Below are 22168 nucleotides of genomic sequence, written 5' to 3'. Positions count from 1 at the left end.
AGAAGCTGCTACGTACAAGTCAGAGTTCTATTTTAGTTCAATTTGACCTGTCAAGTGCTTTTGATCCAGTTGATCAGTGTCTTGCTTTTGCCTTTAGATTCATTTGGAATTCAGGGTTCTGTTCTATCGTGGTTTCAGGGCTTTTTAATGAGATGATATAGGGTGAAGATGCAAGGTGAACTCTCTGATTCTTGGGATGGACTGCGTGGGGTTTCACTGTTTAACACTTTAATCAACCTTGAGCGGTTTATTTAGACCTTCTACAGTTACAGTTTTATATTTATGCTGATGATATCTCAGTGTTAATCCCTTTTACTCCAAAAGTAATCAATAGATATAAAACAAAAATAAAACATGAAAGAAAATAAGATGATACCTTTTTTATTGGACCTAACTTAGTACATTTCTTGATTAGCTTTCGAAGGTTGCCCTTCTTCCTCAGATTGGAAATAAGCAAATGTGCTAGCTGACAGTGTATATAAGTGAAAACATTCAAGCATTACTATGACAGTAAAATAGATACCATTGGAGATTCTACATGGAATGTTGCTACTATTGGAGATTCTACATGGAATGTTGCTATTCCACTAGCAACATTCCATGTAGAAGGCTGCGCAGGCTTCTGTTTCTGTGAGTCTGACGTCCTGCACGTACGTGCAGGACATCAGACTCACAGAAGCAGAAGCCTGCGCGGCCACATTGCTGATCTACAAGGGCCGACTTCTACATGGAATGTTGCTAGTGGAATAGCAACATTCCATGTAGAATCTATAGAAATCAAACAAAATAAAACATGGAAAAGAAAATAAGATGATACCTTTTTTATTGGACATAACTTAATACATTTCTTGATTAGCTTTCGAAGGTTGCCCTTCTTCCTCAGATCGGAAATAAGCAAATGTGCTAGCTGACAGTGTATATAAGTGAAAACATTCAAGCATTACTATGACAGTAAAATAGATACCATTGGAGATTCTATATGGAATGTTGCTACTATTGGAGATTCTACATGGAATGTTGCTATTCCACTAGCAACATTCCATGTAGAAGGCTGCGCAGGCTTCTGTTTCTGTGAGTCTGACGTCCTGCACGTACGTGCAGGACATCAGACTCACAGAAGCAGAAGCCTGCGCGGCCACATTGCTGATCTACAAGGGCCGACTTCTACATGGAATGTTGCTAGTGGAATAGCAACATTCCATGTAGAATCTATAGAAATCAAACAAAATAAAACATGGAAAAGAAAATAAGATGATACCTTTTTTATTGGACATAACTTAATACATTTCTTGATTAGCTTTCGAAGGTTGCCCTTCTTCCTCAGATCGGAAATAAGCAAATGTGCTAGCTGACAGTGTATATAAGTGAAAACATTCAAGCATTACTATGACAGTAAAATAGATACTATTGGAGATTCTACATGGAATGTTGCTACTATTGGAGATTCTACATGGAATGTTGCTATTCCACTAGCAACATTCCATGTAGAAGGCTGCGCAGGCTTCTGTTTCTGTGAGTCTGACGTCCTGCACGTACGTCAGACTCACAGAAGCAGAAGCCTGCGCGGCCAAATTGGTGATCTACAAGGGCCGACTTCTACATGGAATGTTGCTACTATTGGAGATTCTACATGGAATGTTGCTAGTCCACTAGCAACATTCCATGTAGAAGGCTGCGCAGGCTTCTGTTTCTGTGAGTCTGACGTCCTGCACGTACGTCAGACTCACAGAAGCAGAAGCCTGCGCGGCCACATTGGTGATCTGCAAGGGCCGACATCTAGTGGAATAGCAACATTCCATGTAGAATCTCAAATAGTAGCAACAGTGGAGGAGTGGCCTAGTGGTTAGGGTGGTGGACTTTGGTCCTGGGGAACTGAGTTCGATTCCCACTTCAGGCACAGGCAGCTCCTTGTGACTCTGGGCAAGTCACTTAACCCTCCATTGCCCCAAGTAAGCCACATTGAGCCTGCCATGAGTGGGAAAGTGCAGGGTACAAATGTAACAAAAATAAAACAGATACTATTGGAGATTCTACATGGAATGTTGCTACTATTGGAGATTCTACATGGAATGTTGCTATTCCACTAGCAACATTCCATGTAGAAGGCTGCGCAGGCTTCTGTTTCTGTGAGTCTGACGTCCTGCATGTACGTCAGACTCACAGAAGCAGAAGCCTGCGCGGCCAAATTGGTGATCTACAAGGGCCGACTTCTACATGGAATGTTGCTACTATTGGAGATTCTACATGGAATGTTGCTAGTCCACTAGCAACATTCCATGTAGAAGGCTGCGCAGGCTTCTGTTTCTGTGAGTCTGACGTCCTGCACGTACGTGCAGGACGTCAGACTCACAGAAGCAGAAGCCTGCGCGGCCACATTGCTGATCTACAAGGGCCGACTTCTACATGGAATGTTGCTAGTGGAATAGCAACATTCCATGTAGAATCTATAGAAATCAAACAAAATAAAACATGGAAAAGAAAATAAGATGATACCTTTTTTATTGGACATAACTTAATACATTTCTTGATTAGCTTTCGAAGGTTGCCCTTCTTCCTCAGATTGGAAATAAGCAAATGTGGTAGCAGATAGTATATATAAGAGAAAACATTCAAGCATTACTATGACAGTAAAATAGATACCATTGGAGATTAGTACATAAGTACATAAGTAATGCCACACTGGGAAAGACCAAGGGTCCATCGAGCCCAGCATCCTGTCCCCGACAGCGGCCAATCCAGGCCAAGGGCACCTGGCAAGCTTCCCAAACGTACAAACATTCTATACATGTTATTCCTGGAATTGTGGATTTTTCCCAAGTCCATTTAGTAGTGGTTTATAGACTTGTCCTTTAGGAAACTGTCTAACCCCTTTTTAAACTCTGCTAAGCTAACCGCCTTCACCATGGCAACGAATTCCAGAGTTTTACACTGTAGTTTCATCGCATGCCCCCTAGTCCTAGTATTTTTGGAAAGCGTGAACAGACGCTTCACATCCACCTGTTCCACTCCACTCATTATTTTATATACCTCTATCGTGTCTCCCCTCAGCTGTCTCTTCTCCAAGCTGAAAAGCCCTAGCCTCCTTAGTCTTTCTTCATAGGGAAGTCGTCCCATCCCCGCTATCATTTTAGTCGCCCTTCGCTGCACCTTTTCCAATTCTACTATATCTTTCTTGAGATGCGGCGACCAAATTGGTGATCTACAAGGGCCGACTTCTACATGGAATGTTGCTACTATTGGAGATTCTACATGGAATGTTGCTATTCCACTAGCAACATTCCATGTAGAAGGCTGCGCAGGCTTCTGTTTCTGTGAGTCTGACGTCCTGCACATACGTGCAGGACGTCAGACTCACAGAAGCAGAAGCCTGCGCGGCCACATTGCTGATCTACAAGGGCCGACTTCTACATGGAATGTTGCTAGTGGAATAGCAACATTCCATGTAGAATCTATAGAAATCAAACAAAATAAAACATGGAAAAGAAAATAAGATGATACCTTTTTTATTGGACATAACTTAGTACATTTCTTGATTAGCTTTCGAAGGTTGCCCTTCTTCATCAGATCGGAAATAAGCAAATCTTGGTAGATGACAGTATATGTAAGTGAGACATCAAAGCATTTCAGTGACAATCTAACAGGGTGGGGTGGAGGTGGATGGGTGAGACAGGGGGATATGCATGGAGACAGGAGAGTGTCAAACAAACTACTACTACTACTATTTAACATTTCTAAAGCGCTACTAGGGTTACGCAGCGCTGTACAATTTAACATAGAAGGACAGTCCCTGCTCAAAGAGCTTACAATCTAATGGACAAATGTACAGTCAGTCAAGTGGGGGCAGTCAAACAAAGCAGTACAATTTACAATTTTATGGCTTACTAGTAAAAAAGCCCCGTTTCTGATGCAAATGAAACGGGGGGCTAGCAATGTTTTCTTCTGTGTGCATGTGGGAGTGTGTGTGTCCCTGACCTCTGGCCTCTCTCCCCTCCCCCCTCTGAGTCCTTCACTGTTACAGAGCCAGCGATTTGATTTCGTGCTCTGCTGTTTTCCTTCACTGACTGTGTTACAGAGAGGGCGGGGCAGACACTCATAGGGAAACCGGATATCTCGCCCCCTTCACACTTCCGGCTGGAGGCTTCATAGAACGTTGGTGTTGCCTTTTATATAGAGAGATAATGGGCTAGAAAGCCCAGATCTCTGTTAAGTCCTGTCTGGTGGGTGTCAAAATATTTAATCATTCTGACTTCAAAGGTCTTATGTTCCTGTATTGTTTTAAAGTTACCTTTCAGGATTCTTACCATGAAATCACTAGTACAGTGTTCTGTTTTTGTAAAGTGTTGTCCCATCTCATGAGACTAATGTATTAAGTTGTTTGCAGGCAGTCGATACCTGGAAACGTGCATTCAGGTTGAAATTGAATAAAGACCAGACCGAGTTTCCTTTAGCTTTTTTGAAAGATAATCCCACCATTAAAAATAGGTCATTCTGATATAACTCTTGATACATTCTCAACATTTTTAGGAGTAGAATTCGATAGTTACCTTTCTCTCGCTACTCAGATACATAAGGTGTCCAGTAAATCTTTTTATTGACTTAAAAAACGTCGGATTATTCATAAATATTTTGAGCTATCCCTTTTTCATTTAGTTGTACAGTCTTTAATTTTATCCATATTGGATTATTGCAATTCCATTTATATTGGTTGCTCGAAATCTTTAATTATATAATTGCGGAGAGTACAGAATGCTGCAGTTAGGATTATTTTCTCGGTAAAATAAATATGATGCCATTTCTCCTTATATGTTACAGTTACACTGGCTTCCTATGGAGGCCTGGCTACGATTTAAGATCTTGGTGTTGACTTTTAAGGTCTTCCATGGAGATTCTCCAAGTTATTTAATTAATCATTTTGTAGTTTTGAATAGGAATCATAGCAGAATCACTAGGAATCTATTTTTGTTAGATTTTCCTTCTGTTTGTAAATTGAAGGCTCTGCGCCCTCATCAATCTTCATTACCATACCAAGCTGCTTCTAGCTGGAACTCTCTTCCTACTTTTATATTTCAATGAAGACAAAAATAACTACATCCAATATCTAGCATAAACAAAGATGCCATCATCAAACTTTCAAAATAGAAATACAATGATAAAGTCCATTATCAATCATTTTAACAATTTCTCCCATCCCCCCTAACTCTCCCTCCTTCCCCTCTGCTTTTATATTTCAACATTTTCATTGAAAACCGTGCAAATTTGGCATTTTCACTATTGAATATAAACAAGTCAAACATAAACTGTATCCAGTAAGGCTAAGTATTTTAAACCATCATCCAACTTTTATCATTTTTATCCCCATCCCCTTTTCTGAATTTGTTTCCCCCCCTCAATTTTAATGAAAAAAAACTGTTCAAATTCAGCACATTCCCCAGGAGATACCCATAAATTAAACCTATACCGTATCCAGTGAAGCACATATAGCTCATGTTATCATTGAACTTTTAATGTTTCTAGCCCCCCCCCTTTCCCTTTCTCTCCCTACCCTCCCTCCCCCCCCCCCCCCACCTCCCCATCACCCTACCCCTCCTGCAGGATTAAGCATGTGTGTGATCATATGTGTGTGTAGATGTAAGCATATATACGGCTTCTCTTCCTACTTTTTTGACACACGCGGAGGGGCATTTTTGACATGCCAGTAGAGGGGTGGGGTATTTTCAGTCATTGGAGACTGGCAGGTTCCCTGGAGTCTTGCAGAGCTTGCCTGTCCCTCATTATTGAAAATGTGATAGTGAAACAGCACCACCCAGTGGCAGAACTGTAGATGGAGGACTGTTACATCAGATGTATAATCTTCAATCCATCCAATACTGAGGGCTTCATTTTCTTCAAATTTGGTGTCAAGGGGAGGGTAACTTTAAGCATGAGTTAGAAGCTTGCGTGTGACCAAACGGGCCTGTAGGTCAATTTTACAAGGGAAACTCTTTGCAGAGTTTTTCTTTGAAAATCCAGCAGCCCATAGCACAGTCAGATTAAAAAGTGAAAGGCAGGCAAAAGGGTTTCAGAATAAGACTCCTCTGCTAGTTTTTCTGGGCCTGCCATGTTTATTTATTTATTTATTAGGATTTACCGCCTTTTTGAAGGAATTCACTCAAGACGGAGTACAGTGAGAATAGATCAGCAAAACATGATTTATATTTTCCCAGGGTTTCTCCAGCTTTGTTAGCTCCATCCAATCTAGATCTAAAGGACTTTGAATGCGTAGACAGAAAGCAAATGGAAGTATTTAAGGCTTAGGAAGCACCTTCCTTACCGGAGGTTGCCCAGCTGGTGCACAGGGTTCAGCGGGCAAATGAAACCCTGGAGGGCTTCCATGTAAGCAGGACGTCTCATCTGCTCCATCAGGAACTTCATCTGCATCTGGGGAAGGAGAAGAAAGAGTGATCAGGTTTGGAAAGAGGGGGGGGGAGCAGAGAGGGTTGAAGAAAGGAAGTATGGAAGGGGCAGCAGAAGAGATGAGACAGAAGATAATAGAAAAAGAAAGATAAGGATTGGGTAAATAGTGTGAGAGATAGGGAGAGAGATGAAGGACAGATGAGTATTGTGGAAGGTAGGGAGAGATGTAAGTGATAGTTGGAGACATTAGGAAAAGGACCCAGAGTTGGGGAACAAACAAAAGGGAGAATTATAGAGATGCAAATGAGATGAATTAATAGTGAGGGAAATGGAAAGAGAAGTGAAGAATAAGAAGATAAGAATTGTCATGTTGGGGCAGACCAACAAGGCCAATATCCTGTTTACATAGAAACATGATTCTTTCTTAAGAGTATTTATATTTAAAGATATGTTTTTATGTATTCCTGTACTCTTTATTTCTTATGGTTCATTTATTGTGCATGTATTTATTATAGTACTGTTCATGTTTCTTTTTTAGAGTGTTTTGTATTCTTACATCATGTATCCATTTTTTGTTCTTATGCAATTACACATGTAGATACCTGACTTCTGAAGCAGGCATATTTTTGCCAAAACATGGGACCATGTCAAGTCCATTGTATCTGGTCTTTGGATTTTTATCCATCTGGAGTCCTGTCTGATTTGGTTGTCCTACATCCCTTCCCTACTCTGTTGGACGGTATATAGAAACATAGACCACATGACCTATCCAATGTACCCATCCATACCAACCACTAAGCTCTACAATTTCTTTCTCTCCCTCAGAGATCCTCTGTGCTTGTCCCATGCTTTCTTACATTCAGACACATTTCTTGTCTCCACCACCCTCCACAGGGAGGTTGTTAAATCCATTCACCACCCTTTCCATAAAGACATATTTCCTTAAATTACTCCTGAGTCCATCCCCATTCACCTTATAAGTTCATAAGTATTGCCATACTGGGACAGACTGAAGATCCTTCAAACTCAGCTTCCGTTTACAACAGTGGCCAATCCAGGTTACAAGTACCTGGCAAGATCCCAAAACAGTACAATACATTTTATGATGATTATCCTAGAAATAATCAGTGGATTTACCCCTAGTCCATCTTAATAATGGCTTATGGACTTTTCCTTTAGGAAGATATTCAAACCTTTTTTTTAAACCTCGCTAAGCTAACTGCTTTTACTACGTTCTCTGGCAACAAATTCCAGAGTTTAATTACACATTGAGTGAAGAAATATTTTCTCCGATTCATTTTAAATGTATTACTTTGTAGCTTCATTGTGTGTCCCCTAGTCCTAGTATTTTTGGAAAGAGTAGACAAGCAATTCACCTCTACCCGTTCTATGCCACTCATTATTTTATAGACCTTTATCTTATCTTCCCTCAGCCATCTCCAAGCTGAAGAGCCCTAGCCATTTTAGCCTTTCCTTATAGAGAAGTCATCCCATCCCCTATATCATTTTCGTTACCCTTCTCTTTACTTTTTCTAATTCCGCTATATTTTTTTTCAGATGCGGTGACCAGAATTACACACAATATTTGAGGTGCGGTCACACCATGGAGCGATACAAAGGCATTATAACGTCCTCATTTTTGTTTTCCATTCTTTTCCTAATAATACCTAACATTCTATTTGCCTTCTTAGCCACCGCCGCACATTGAGCAGAGGGTTTCAACATATCATCAACAATGACACCTAGATCCCTTTCCTGGTCGGTGATTCCTAATGTGGGATCTTGCATTATGTAGGTATAGTTCAGGTTACTCTTTCCCACATGCATCATTTTGAGTAAGAGTGTCATTGTTGATGATATGTTGAAACCCTCTGCTCAATGTGCGGCGGTGGCTAAGAAGGCAAAGGCCCAGCTGAAAAACGTCCCTCCTCTTCACATACCCGTTTTCGGACATAGACGCCCGTGGAGATAGGCGTTCGCGTTCGATTATGCCCCTCAATATCAACTGGCTCACCTTTATCCACATGTTTGTTCACCCCTTCAAAGAAATGTAATGGATTGGTGAGGCAAGATTTCCCTTCACTAAATCCATGTTGGCTTTGTCTCATTAATCCATGCTTTTGAATATGCTCTATAATTTTGTTCTTTATAATAGTCTCTACCATTTTGCACGGCACTGACATCAGGCTCACCGGTCTATAATTTCCCAGATCACCTCTGGAACCTTTTTTAAAAATCGGTGTTACATTGGCCACCCTTGAATCTTCTGGTACCATGCTTGATTTTAAAGATAAATTACATATTACTAAGACACATTCTTCAAGTTCATTTTTCAATTCTATCAGTACTCTGGGATGAATACCATCCACTCCAGGCTATTTGTTTCTCTTCAGTTTGTCAAACTGCCCCATTACATCTTCCAGGTTTTTAAAGATTTCATTCAGTTTCTCTGACTTGTCAGCTTTGAATATCTTCTCTGGCACCGGTTTCTCTCCCAATCTTCCACGGTAAAGACTGAAGCAAAGAATTCATTTATTCTCTCCACTATGGCTTTGTCTTCCTTGAGTGCCCCCTTTACCCCTTGGTCATCTAGCAGTCCAATCAATTCTTTTGCCGGCTTCTTGTTTTTAATATGCCTAAACTGAAAAGGAACAGAAGGGCACACTTCCCTGTAATTTATCCAGTTGCAAACTATGCCAAAATATTTCACAGGACCCCAAAGTCATCCACAAAGGAAAGATATTCAACATAAAGGGATCTTTCACTTGCTCATCTTCCATTGTGGTATATATCATTCAGTATAAGAAATGTAACGAAGGATGCTATATTGGAGAAACAGGCCAGATGCTTAAGACAAGATTCAATTTACATAGACATCGCATGAACAATACTGGTGCCAGTAGGGTTCCCACACCTGTTGGTCAGCATTTTACAGGGCCAGGACACTGTACCAGTGACTTCACAGTGAGAATCCTGAAAGGTAACTTTAAAACCATACAAGAACGTAAGACCTTTGAAGTCAGAATGATTGAATATTTTAACACCCAACAGAAAGGACTTAACAAGGACCTGGGGTTCCTAGCCCATTATGAACCATAAAGCTGTATTTCTCTGTTGATCACCCCACCCCTCACCTATCCACACCCATCCTGTTAGAATATCAATGATATGCTTTGATGTCCCCATGCATACCTCCTACCCGTCCCCCATCCTCCCACCCTGTCAGACTGTCATAGTAATGCTTGAATGTTTTCACTTATATACACTGTCAGCTAGCACATTTGCTTATTTCCGATCTGACGAAGAAGGGCAACCTTCGAAAGCTAATCAAGAAATGTATTAAGTTATGTCCAATGAAAAAGGTATCATCTTATTTTCTTTTCCATGTTTTATTTTGTTTGATTTCTATTAATATGCCTAAACAAAATTTTTACTATGTGTTTTTGCCTCCAACGCAATCTTTTTTTCAAATTCCCCCTTTGCCTTCCTTATCAGCTTTTTGCATTCGACTTGTCATTCTTTATGCGGTTTCTTATTATTTTCAGTTGGATCCTTCCTCCATTTTCTGATTTCTACCGCAAGCTAAAAACGCTACCGCGGCTTAGTACAAGACCTTCATCCAATGGCTCCTCATTCCAGAACTTCCTTTTAAATGAAAGAGGCCTGCCTCCTGTACATTCATACCACAGAGGTATCTAAATGTCTCTGTCACATCTTCCCTCTCCTGCCATTCTTTTGTATTATATTGCAACCCTTTTTTCCACTGGGATAACCCTAAATCTGTTACTTTATTGAAATATCATAGAACAATTTGGCCAGGCAAGAGAGACTAGTGCCCAATTAAATTGTGGTGAGCAGACCATGGCCAGATTTTCAGCAGCAACTTGACCACACAGTGCCACTGAAAATCCAGTGTGACCACTATGGCACTCACTAGTTAGTACATCAATAACAAAGTAAGCTTCCAAAAAACAGATCACAGTCACTCCACCTGTCATTTACCTGTTCCACTCAGGATTTTACAGCCCTCTATCATATCTCCTCTCAGCCATCTGTTCTCCAAAATCAACAGCCCTAACCTCTTTAACCTTTCCTCGTGGGCCATCCCCTTTATCATTTTCTATTTCCACTATATTTTTTGGAGATATAAGGACCAGAATTGGAGATGGAGAGATGGATGTGTGGAAAGAGGAGGGCCACAAAGTTACATATCTGAAAGTGGCAATATCTCCTTCTGACCACGTTTCATATTATTCCCCTCCATTGCTTCCCATCCTTGGGTATAATGCCAGCTTTGTATTTGGTATGCTCCTTTCTCCTTCCATCCTCCTTTAATCAGTTCATGATCTCCAACCCCTTCACAGTTTTCTCTCAGTATATCCCTCACTTCTCTGTCACCCCACAATACCTTCTGGGTCTCATCCTTCTTCTCTTGCTTGAGGATGTCAGTTAGGTTTATGAGTTTCTCCATGGCTTCCACCTGACGGTTCAGATGCTTCAGGTACATTCCACAGCCACGGCAGAAGGCCTCTAACATCAGACCAAAGCGCTGACTAACTGTTTTGCTGTGCATTTCAGACCTAGAAAAGTACAGGAGAGGAAAAAAAAAGTGAGAGAAAGAAGCCACCTGCTAGAAGTGAGAAAACAGGCTTGTGGCCTACTCTACCCAGCCCTAGGCCATACAGACCACACAAGCACCTTTGGACTGGCAGATAACAACAAATACAATGCTTTCTCCTACTAGACATAATTTATAGTGACTTTGAAGACAGAGTTGCAGGAACAAGTTTTTATTATGGGGCCATTTTACTAAACGGTTGCCACGCAGCAACCTGCAACTACCGCTGGCCGGTAGTAGTTCTTCCACCTCAAGCGCATGCCATTTTCGGCTCTACTATAACATGGTGCCTGACTGCTGTTTCACCCTCATTTTAGCACAACTTCTGTTTGAGCATCAAAAATTAGGCACCTAACTTTTGGCACAGTATATAGAATTACCCCCTGTGTGAGAGTCTATAGGATGCTGCCACTCCCTTTAATGACATTCCCTCACATTGGTAGAACCACCTTAAAACTCATAGTCCTGCCCAGGGGGAAGTGACATGGGAGGGGTGGGGTCTTGAGGGCGTGGTTCAGGAAATATAAAAGCTCAGGGTACTGCTAGATTAAGGAAGCCCAGAGAGAAGCAGTGATGGCCCCACTGCATATGCCTCCACCACTTATGTGCGAACTGCAGCCATGTTTTGACCCAACCAGACACAGGCCGGCCTATGTTATTTGCTAAAGATTGTACTGGAAACTCTGGGGAGCCAGACCAGAGTCAAGCAGAGTGTGTTGCCTTGCTGAGCCCTGCAGGAGCAAGCCACATTCTTACATTTCAGGACCAGCTTCTGTTATTTTCTCTCCTACCTGTGAACCAAACAGGACCCCCATACCTGGCACCTCTAAATAAGACATTATCTTTCTGTTCACGTTTACCCACTGTGTGGCTCCACTTTATCTGGGCTTTGGCCCCACCCTCCTTACTTCCTAGTAGCTGAGCTGGACCTGGGCCCAGGGGCATAGCTAGGTGGGGCCACGGGGGCATGGGCACCCACAGATTTAGAGCTGGCCCCCCTGCCGCCGACCCTCCCCCACCACATTCAACCTCCCCATCCCGTCACCCGCCAACCCTACCCCGCCACTGCCGTCAGGTACCTTTGCTGGCGGGGAAACCCAACCCCCGCCAGGCGAAGTCCTCTTCAGCACCGGTCTCCAGCGCATTGCTGATCTGGATTCTGTAGGAATGTGCAGGACGTCAGGACTCACAGAAACAGAATCTAGATCAGCAAACGCACTGGACTCGGAGACCGGCGCTGAAGGTGACTCTGGCTGATGGGGGTTGGGGACCCCCGCCAGCAAAGGTACCTGGCGGTGGCGGGGGAGGATTGTTGGTGGCGGGAGGGGAGTCGAAAGGGATGGGGCAGGGGTGGCGGCGCCAGGGTCAAAAGTGGCGGAGGGGGTCGGCGGCGCCGGGGGGGGGGCTAAAATATGCCCCCTTACCTCGGGCTCTGGACCCCCATCCCGCCAAAGTCTGGCTACGCCCCTGCCCGGGCCCTAAGTTTGTATCTGAGGTATCAGTGGGATTTGAACCCTGGCTTCTTAAGTCTATTGATCTAATCACTAGGCTACGCCTCTATTCTAATAACTGTAGTAACAACAAAAGAATTGGGATTGCAAGTCAAGAAATGCTATGGGGACAAAATCAAGACTGGTTCAATCTGTTATTGATGACAAAGAGCCAGCTGGAGAGCCTATTCTGGATATCTCCTTGGGAGGTATTTATCTTTATGTCTATTAATTCTTGATATACCACCTTTCAATACGAACAAGCAAAGCGATTAATCAAAATTACTTGGAAAGGAAAGGAACTATAATTATCTATAGGAAAGAATAGAGAAAAAGAAGGAAAGAAGGAAGAACCCATGAGTGCTCGCATCATTGCCCAAATGACTTGCCCGCATAGGCCTGAGTAAAGAGATAGGTTTTCAAGGCAGCACAAAATTTTGGGTACGATTATTCAGAGACAGTGGCGTAGGAAGGGGGGCGGTGGGGCGGTCCGCCCCGGGTGCACGCCGCTGGGGGGGGGTGTCGGCTCCGCTGGTTCCCTGCTCTCTCTGCCCCGGAACAGGTTACTTCGGGGATGACCTCCCTTTACTCCCCCAGTGGTCACCAACCTCCTCCCACCCAAAAAAAAAAAAAATATATATATTTTTTCCAGCCTCTATGCCAGCCTCAAATGTCATACCCAGCTCCCTGACAGCAGTATGCAGGTGCCTGGAGCAATATTTAGTGGGTGCAGTGCACTTCAGGCAGGTGGACCCAGGCCCATCCCCCCCCCCACCTGTTACACTTGTGGTGGTAAATGTTAAGCCCTCCAACCCCCCCCCCCAAAACCCACTGTACCCACATGTAGGTGCCCCCCTTCACCCCTAAAGGCTATGGTAATGGTGTACAATTGTGGGGCGTGGGTTTTAGGGGGATTTGGGGGGCTCAGCACCCAAGGTAAGGGAGGTATGCATCTTGGAGCAATTTTTGAAGTCCATTGCAGTGCCCCCTAGGGTGCCCAGTTGGTGTCCTGTCATGTGAGGGGAACCAGTGCACTAAAAATGCTGGCCCCTCCCATGACCAAATGCCTTGGATTTGGCTGGGTTTGAGATGGCCGGCCTCGGTTTCCATTATCGGCGAAAACCAAGGCCGGCCATCTCAAACCCAGCTATCTCTGACATTGGCCGGCCCCAACCGTATTATCGAAACGAAAGATGGCTGGCCATCTTTTTCGATAATACGGTTCGGGACTGCTCTTTGTGGCGCCGGCCAAATAGATGGCCGCCCATCTATTTTGTCAGTGCCATTCAATTATGCCCCTCCACGTCTTTTTTGAGATACAGGGACCAGAATTGCACATAGTATTCAAGATGCGTTGATGACAAGGTTGCCACACACATGATCAATCTATTACAAGATTTTAATGGAGACCTGAACAACACTATTTTAGTCACTTTAGACATTGATGCATTTTATGCAAATATCCCACATTTAGGGGCTCTATTGATTATTGCACTGAATATTCGGGGATAGCCGGCTATCTCCTAAGCACTAACTGGGAATGCTCAGCGAGGTATAGCTGGTTATCCCTCGCTGAATATCGCCGGGTAGCCAGTTAAGTGTCTTTTAACTGGCCAGGTGCCATTCCTGGCTGGTTGAATGGTTTTGAATATCAGGGGGTTAAATTTTAAGATCCAATATCTGTAAGAAATCAACTGTCTTGATCTCAATATCAAAAAAGACACCCATTGATTCATGACTTCAATACACAGGAAACCCACTGATTGAAATGCATTTCTACATTTCACCAGCTACCATCATCACAATCTCAAGAAAAATCATCCTCTTTGCCAGTTCCTTTGACTAAAAAGAATTTGTTCTGATTATTCAATAATGATATTTTTCATGAGGAGATGTGTTCTCCACCAATGCCACCAAGTAACGTCATTCTATCAACTCTTCCCACTCACTTTAGGTGCCAAAAGAAGAAATGTCCTATCCTCTGATTAGTCAGAGCCTTCTTGATCAGAAAACGTGCCAAGGGGTTATCCAGATACTGCTCATATTTTAGGACCTGGGAAGAGAGAGAGGACACTGGGGTCACGACAGACAGGAAAGAGATGCCCCTCTTTGCCAAATAAACCACATTGATGTCTATACCACCAACTCAGGGAAAAACTCAGCATGCCTGGGTTGGCATGAAGAAGAGGAAGGTACCCCAATAATATAGCTGTGTCTTACAACCACAACTCCAACATGCCACCTCCCATCCACCCTTAACCCAAATAACTCCTGCAGTTAGGATGGGAAAGTGGAAGAACTCAACCAATTATGTAGCCATGTTTACACCCCAAAGCTGGAAAGGAGTTCAGCAAACCCTCCCAAAAATGGTCACATCTAAAACTTGAATTTGGGCAGAAGCCAAGGAGATTCATTTTGAACAGGAAGATGCAATGCTCATTCATAACATGGCTATGAGGGGAATAATCGAACGTCGCCGGCGAAATAGGTCGCCGGCGATCTATTTTGGCGGCGGCGCAACAGCTGACCGGAACCGTATTTTCAAAAAAGATGGCCGGCCATTTTGTTTTTTGATAATACGGTGTGGCCCGGCAAAATGCCTTGGATTTCGCCGGGTTTGAGATCGCCAGTTTTGTTTTTCCGCGATAATGGAAAAAACTGCCGGCAATCTCAAACCCGCCGAAATCCAAGGCATTTGGCCGTGGAAGGAGCCAGCATTTGTAGTGCAATGGTCCCCCTGACATGCCAGGACACCAACCAGGCACCCTAGGGGGCCCTTCAAACATCTTTTATAAACAACCAAATTAGCTTCCAGGTGCATAGCACCCTTCCCTTGTGTGCTGAGTCCCCCAAATCCCCCCCAAAACCCACTGCCCACAAGTGTGCACCATTACCCTAGCCCTAAGGGCTGAAGGGGGGCACCTACATGTGGGTACAGTGGGTTTTGGGGGGTTTGGGAGGGCTCAACATTACCCACCACAAGTGGAACAGGTAGGGGGGGATGGGCCTGGCTCTGCCTTTCTGCAGCCCACTGCAACCAACAACAACTGTTCCAGGGACCTGCATACTGCTGTCAGGGTGCTGGGTATGACATTTGAGGCTGGCATACAGGCTGGCAAAAAAGGTTTGTATTTTAATAATTTTAGTGTGGGAGGGGGTTGGCAACCACTGGGGGAGTAAGGGGAGGTCATCCCCCATTCCCTCCGGTGGTCATCTGGTAAGTTGGGGCACCTTTTTGAGGATTGGTCGTGAAAATAAAAGGACCAAGTAAACCCGGTGAAATACTGCTTATCGCCGGGTTTTATTTTTCCATTATCGGCGAAAGCCGGCCATCTGGTAGCCACTCCCAAGCCTGCCCATGTCCTGCCTTCGCTTCGCCGCCAACACGCCCCTTTGAACTTTCGCCGGCGAGGCGAAGGGAAAGCGGCGAAGCTATCACAAATGTAGCTTTCGATTATACGCTTTTCGCCGCTTTTGCGAAATCGCCGGCCATATCCCGATTTGTGTCGGGAAATAGCTGGCGATTACTTTCGATTATAAGCTGGTATGTCTACATTGCCTTATTTGAGAGGAACCCAGTACAACTGAATTGGAGAAGGAAGAGGGTGATTCCTCACAATAACACACCCATGTCTATATCTCCAACCTAATAAGGCTCCCAGCACAACCAAGATAAAATAAACCAAAAGGAGACCCTTGATAACAGTCTTATCAACACTGTAAGAAACACAACATACTTTTGATAGCATGACAGAGACATCACCCAACAACACAACTAGACTTGTACCTCAACATGAGGAAGAACCCAGGATATTTGGGTTCAGGTCGTAAAGAAGACAGATCCCATGAAAAACCATAGCATTTTTACATCCCCAAACTGAAGAAAAGCCAAGCGTAGACAATTAGGGGAGGAAAGGAAACTGATACAATGCACTTACCTGAACAAGCTGGATAAGGTATTGTGAGAGTTTATCATCCGTTAAACCCTTCACCAGACATTTGAGAGCAAATTCTCGGACCATGGGATCAGGGAAATTACAGTCCAACAGCTCCAGGGAAAGCTCAGGTTTAATTAGAGGCCATTCCCTCAGTAGGCAGTACATCTGTATGAGAGCAGCAGCAGGAAGAGTTCAGATTTAATCAGGGGCCACTCCCTCAGCAGGCAATGCATCTGTTCGAGAGCAGTAAAAGCTCCAATTTAATCAGTAGATGGCAGGACTGATGCATGTGTATTAGACACCCTAGATCAAGGGTGGGCAACCTCGGTCCTCAAGGGTTGCAACCAAGTCAGGTTTTCAGGATTTCCTCAATGAATACTAATACTAAACATGCAAATGGGTTCATACAATGTCGATACAGTTATTAATCAGCACTCATTTATATCAAAAAACCTAATCAAATTTGAATAGTTATTTGATGTAAACAATGAATATGTATGAGATCTAGTTTTATCGGGGAAATCCTGAAAACCTGAGTAAGTTGCAGCCCTTGAGAACCAAGGTTGCTCACCCCTGCCCTAGATGAACCTTCAGCCTTGTTCCTCCTCAATTGACTTGGAGATCCATAGGCTCTACCTCCTCTTAAGACTTTAATAACTAAGCTCAAGAATTATGATCACCTCAATATCACCAGTCCTAAAATTAATCTTCAAAAATGCATAAAAGTGTAGAAGTATGTACTGACAGGTCCTGATGGCTACACCAGCTGAAGAAATAGTGTTTAGCTTTGACTGCAGCTGCTCTTTGCTAGCCCCTAAAAGCTGCCATCCTAGTTTGCCTAATGGTGAAGCCAGTGCTGGTAGACAGTGGCGTTCCTAGGGGGGGCTGACACCCGGGGTGGATCGCCAATGCGCCATGCCCCCCGGGTGCAGTGCCCCCCCCCGGCGAAAGGACACCCCCCGCGAAAGACCCCCCCCCCCCCCCGGGAGGGGTGCCGCGCGCGCCTGTCCTTCATTCGTTCCATTTTCCCTCTGCCCCGGAACAGGATGTTCCGGGGCAGAGGGAGCATGGAACGAATGAAGGACAGGCGTGCGTGGCACCCCCCCCCTCCAGCGGCGTGCACCCGGGGAGGACCGCACCCACCGCCCCCCCTAGGAATGCCACTGCTCCACTGCTGATAGATGGTACATTTGTGTTACTGGAGGTGACAGAGATGAGAGACAGCCAGATATAAAAGGCTCTACAGGGGTATCACTGTGTATTACCTGTGTCACTTCATCTCGAGAGTTCCACTTTACTGACAGTAACAGCTTCGGCAGCGTTTCAGGAATGTTGATACAGTATTGCCTGCAAATAAAGATCCCAGCTGTAAGACACGCACCATGCCCACGTAGACTTCATGGTATGTAGGCGTGAGGTCCCCATTCTTACCTGTGTCTCCAGAGAAAGTCCTTTTCCTGCTCTGTGATCTCTGAGAGGGGATCCCGGTTACAAATATTTCGCAGCTGTTCCATCTCGTTCTCAATCAGGCTGCTGTCCCGAGCTAGGCGATTGCTCTACAGGTTGAGAGAGCAGAAGAATAATGAAGGTGAGCTGCCGAAGATGCTGTCCTTGCAGCACTGACCTTACAGGACATTACCGGGAGCAGGACTACATTGCTGGAAGCATTGTCCTTCCCGTGCTGACATAGCAGAACATATTAGAGAAGGAATTATAGGCAGTATAATGAGGCCCTTCTAGTGATGATAATACAGCAGTGCTGGCCAATCTTTTTGTGAACGTGATCCCATGATAGCAGCCAAATATAACTGTGTGACCCCCCCCCCCCCCCAGAGGTGCAGCATAATGATGTACCAATGGAAAACCCACCTAACTTGTCACCCCAAATATGAGTTTTGTGACCCCATTTGAGTTTGGGAAGCTCTGCACTACACAGAAACTTAGGAAGCCTAGAACAATGAAGTCAGATTGCGACCATCCCCCGAATTCCATATATGGCACCCCAAATTGGGCGCTGATCTGAGATGTGCACCCAACTGAATTGGCTAACGAGCCAAATAGTGCCAATAATTGAATGCTAATTGGCACCAATCTGAATTTGTGCACACATCTTTCTATGCACTAGTCCATAACAATGTGTGCCCAAATCCCATAGCACGCAACCCAAAAGGAGGCATGGCCATGAGAGGTACATGGGTGGGTCAGGGGGGGGGGGTGTTCCTAAAATTAGCAAGCAGTGTTATAGAATACTGGGGATGTGCAGGAATAACACCTGCTTTCAGCAGCACCGAAATTGGCACTCAATGTTATTCTACAATGTGTGCTCTTCTTTGAGTGCTCAATTATAGAATAGCATTGAGCAATGATTTTTTTTCGATACCGATTTTTGAGAGCCATTTACTGAATCTAGCTCCATATGACCTATCCAGTCTGCCCACCCATGCTATCTACTATCCCTTCCTCTCCCTCACAGATCCTATGTACTTGTCCAAAGCTCTCTTGAATTCAGATATTGGGTTTTTTTCCCACCATCTCCACCAGGGTCGCCGAGAGACTAGGCCGGGCCTGGGGCAAGACCGCCCCACCTCCACCCCCATCGCTCCCCCTGCCGCTGTCGCCCCTCCGTCACTTCCCCTGCCGCTGCAGTCCACGGTCTCACCTGCCTGCCTCCTCGGCTCTGGGCCCCCTGCATTCAAAGCGGTAGTCGCACATCGCCTCTCTTCAGTTCTGGCCTTGCCTTCCCTCCCTGTGTCCCGCCCTCGTCTGATGTAACTTCCGGTTTCCGCGAGGGCGGGACACAGGGAGGGAAGGCCCAAAGGGAGGCGATCTGTGACTGCCTCTTTGAATGCAGGGGGGCCCAGAGCCGAGGAGGCAGGCAGGTGAGACCGGGGACTGCAGCGCCGGTGCCAGGCCCCCCTTGGAGGCCCGGGCCCGGGGAATTTTGTCCCCCCTGCCCCCCCTCTAGGCAGCCCTGACCTCCACCAGGAGGCTGTTCCATGAATTCACCACCCTTTCTGTGGCGAAGTATTTCCTCGCCTTCATCCTATGCCCCCTTGTTCCAGAGCTTTCATTCAACTGAAAGAGATTCACCTCCTGTGCATTTACACCACATAGATATTTAAATGTCTCTACTGCCTTTCTTTCAAAGTATATATAGTGAGATCTGTAAGTCTGTCCCCGTACACTTTGTGACGACAGGGCAATACTAGTTGGATGAACTATTCCTGGAGATCCTGCCCCGCACCCCCCTTACCAGCCCCACTAGGCAGTAGTTCAGTCCCAGCTCTCGAGACATACTCCAGTTGGCATGCTCCTCAATCTGCGGTGTGTCTGGGAACTTCACGGCATGAGTGTACCAGCTAAACTCCAACTCCAGGCAGGGAGTTTCCTGAGGAAACCAATGAACACACAGACACACCATTACCGGAGCTTCATAATATTTTAATTTCATTGATTTAGTTATTAAAATATTAACATACTGCTCATTCCAGTTAAACCTGCTCTCACTGATTTACAATGAAGCACTCAAAACTCTCAAATGACAGCAACTAAAATAAACCCCATTTCATCAGGGCTGGTCTTCAGCCTATTCCTTCTTCAGCTTGTGGCAGGTTTGGGGGGCCCCCTCTAGTATGGGGGCCCAGGGCAATTGCCCTATTTGCCACCCCCTAACGACAGCCCTGCATTTCATGATCACACTGTAAATAATCACCACAGGGGTAATTCTACAACAGTGCACCTGCATAGAGTCACCCATAAGAACATAAGAATAGCCATACTGGGTCAGACCAATGGTCCATCTAGCCCAGTATCCTGCTTCCAGCAGTGGCCAATCCAGGTCACAAGCAGAAGCCCAAATAGTAGCAACATTCCATGTAGAACCTCAAAGAGTAGCAACATTCCATGTAGAACCTCAAATAGTAGCAACATTCCATGTAGAACGTCAAAGAGCAGCAGCTTTCCAAGTAGAATCTCAAATAGTAGCAACATTCCATGTAGAACCTCAAAGAGCAGCAACATTCCATGTAGAATCTCAAATAGTAACAACATTCCATGTAGAACCTCAAAGAGCAGCAACATTCCATACTACCGATCCCAAGGCAAGCAGTGGCTTCCCCATGTCTGTCTCAATAGCAGGCTATGGACTTTTCCTCCAGGAATGTGTCTAAACTTTTTTTAAACCCAGATATGCTAACTGCTGTTACCACATCCTCCGGCAGCAAGTTCCACATTTTAACTATTCTTTGAGTGAAAAAATCTTTTTTTCTTCTATTTGTTTTAAAAGTATTTCCATGTAATTTCATTGAGTGCTCATTTATCGTTTATTTATTTACTATACCGTTACTTCTTACATAGCAAATCAGAACGGTTTACATCTTTAAAAAGTTCCCTGGTCTTTGTACTTTTTGCACACTATGGGCAGTGGTATGCTGGTAAATTTTTAACAATGGGCTCTCTTTCCTTGGTGAAGCCATCCCTGCAATTTGGGGGGGGCCCAGTGATGGACTGGGGGGGTAATTCATTCCTCTCTCCTCCCCTCCCCCTGTGCGGGTGTGCTAGGCATAACCTATGTTGGATGCCAAGCCCCACCTGTCAATAAATGGACAGCTGCCACTCCCCCGCTGCTTGTTTCCAGCTCTGGGCAGTGTGCCAGGACTTCTCGCGCTTGCTTGGGTGACTGACAAAGCCACTATGAGGTGGTGAAACTTGGATCCGAGTTGGAAAATAGTGTATGAATTTCATGGGATTTGCAGTCCTGCATCTATCGCTATCCTTGTGAAAAAGGAAGATACGATCGTTGTGACGTTTGATATTGTGCACAACTATTTCACAGATAAGTCCTTTCATTTGTGAATTTGCTAAAGTTAGTTTCCTGGGAAGTTTGATCAACAGTGATTACTAAAACATTATAATAATAATATAACAGCCACAGGAAGGACTTACGATGTGCAATGATAGATGACAGTGACTGGCAGATGTAATATTCTTCACATTTATATAAATCACGTATTGGTTCTGAGCATATCATATTCACATATTACATTATATTATATTTGTTATTATTTTTGATAGGTTAATGTTGTTTATATTACCCTGGTAGCTTTTTTGTTGTTGAATATATAGGTAACCAGGGAGAATTTGACATATAGGACCAGATGCACTAAACGTTTTTCATCGTTAAATGAGCCCTTAAGGAAGAATTTCCTATCCTTTCCATGCACTAAAGCCTATTTTTCGACGGTAGTAGCAGCTAACGAAACTGGAATGCAAATGAGAAACTACCATTGAAATGTAGACAATTCGGAATGCACTAACCATACCGACGATAGCAACGATTCACTTACCACCAGAAATTTAACGTCAGCTCAGACCTGTCGTTAAAGCCTGAGCTGTCATCTCCCCACTGCCCCCTGCACGATGAAAAACCAAATTGCTGCCATGTTTTAAAAGAAAAGTGGCTCCCTGCTTCCCTGTGCCTAAAATAAAAAAGGAAACTAAATTAAAAAAGGATCGGGAGGGGGCAAAGGCGCTCATCAGCAGCGTCCTGTATGGACGGCCTGGCCTTGCCTTGCCTTGCTTGCCCCCCCCCCCCCCCCGAAGTCCCCGCTGCTCCGTTTGTGAAATAAAAGCTTTTAAAAATGAAACCTTTGCAGTTGCTGGGCTCCCCCTCCCTTCCTGTGTCTCTCTTCTTTAGTCGGCAATGCTCCGCCTCCTGCCCTCCTCCACCT

General features: G+C 44.6%; 1 protein-coding gene across 3 annotated transcripts in view; it reads right to left on the bottom strand.

Moving 5' to 3' along the window:
• LOC115458021 (phosphatidylinositol 4,5-bisphosphate 3-kinase catalytic subunit alpha isoform-like) overlaps positions 1 to 22168 on the bottom strand; it is a 74856-nt gene that overhangs the window by 16444 nt on the left and 36244 nt on the right. For 2 of the 3 annotated variants that reach the window (XM_030187783.1, XM_030187786.1), the window contains 7 exons: positions 19693 to 19827; positions 17871 to 17995; positions 17705 to 17786; positions 16440 to 16604; positions 14451 to 14554; positions 10802 to 10973; positions 6311 to 6417 (listed from right to left, as the gene is read on the bottom strand). In XM_030187783.1, coding sequence (XP_030043643.1) covers positions 6311 to 6417; positions 10802 to 10973; positions 14451 to 14554; positions 16440 to 16604; positions 17705 to 17786; positions 17871 to 17995; positions 19693 to 19827 — 890 coding nt within the window. The remainder of the gene's footprint in view (positions 1 to 6310; positions 6418 to 10801; positions 10974 to 14450; positions 14555 to 16439; positions 16605 to 17704; positions 17787 to 17870; positions 17996 to 19692; positions 19828 to 22168) is intronic. The other variant, XM_030187785.1, reaches the window with a different exon arrangement.

Source organism: Microcaecilia unicolor, chromosome 14 (assembly GCF_901765095.1).
Source record: "Microcaecilia unicolor chromosome 14, aMicUni1.1, whole genome shotgun sequence".
Taxonomy (NCBI): Eukaryota; Metazoa; Chordata; class Amphibia; order Gymnophiona; family Siphonopidae; genus Microcaecilia; species Microcaecilia unicolor.
The sequence above is the reverse complement of the archived record's forward strand: the minus strand, read 5'-3'. Positions and strand labels throughout refer to the sequence as shown.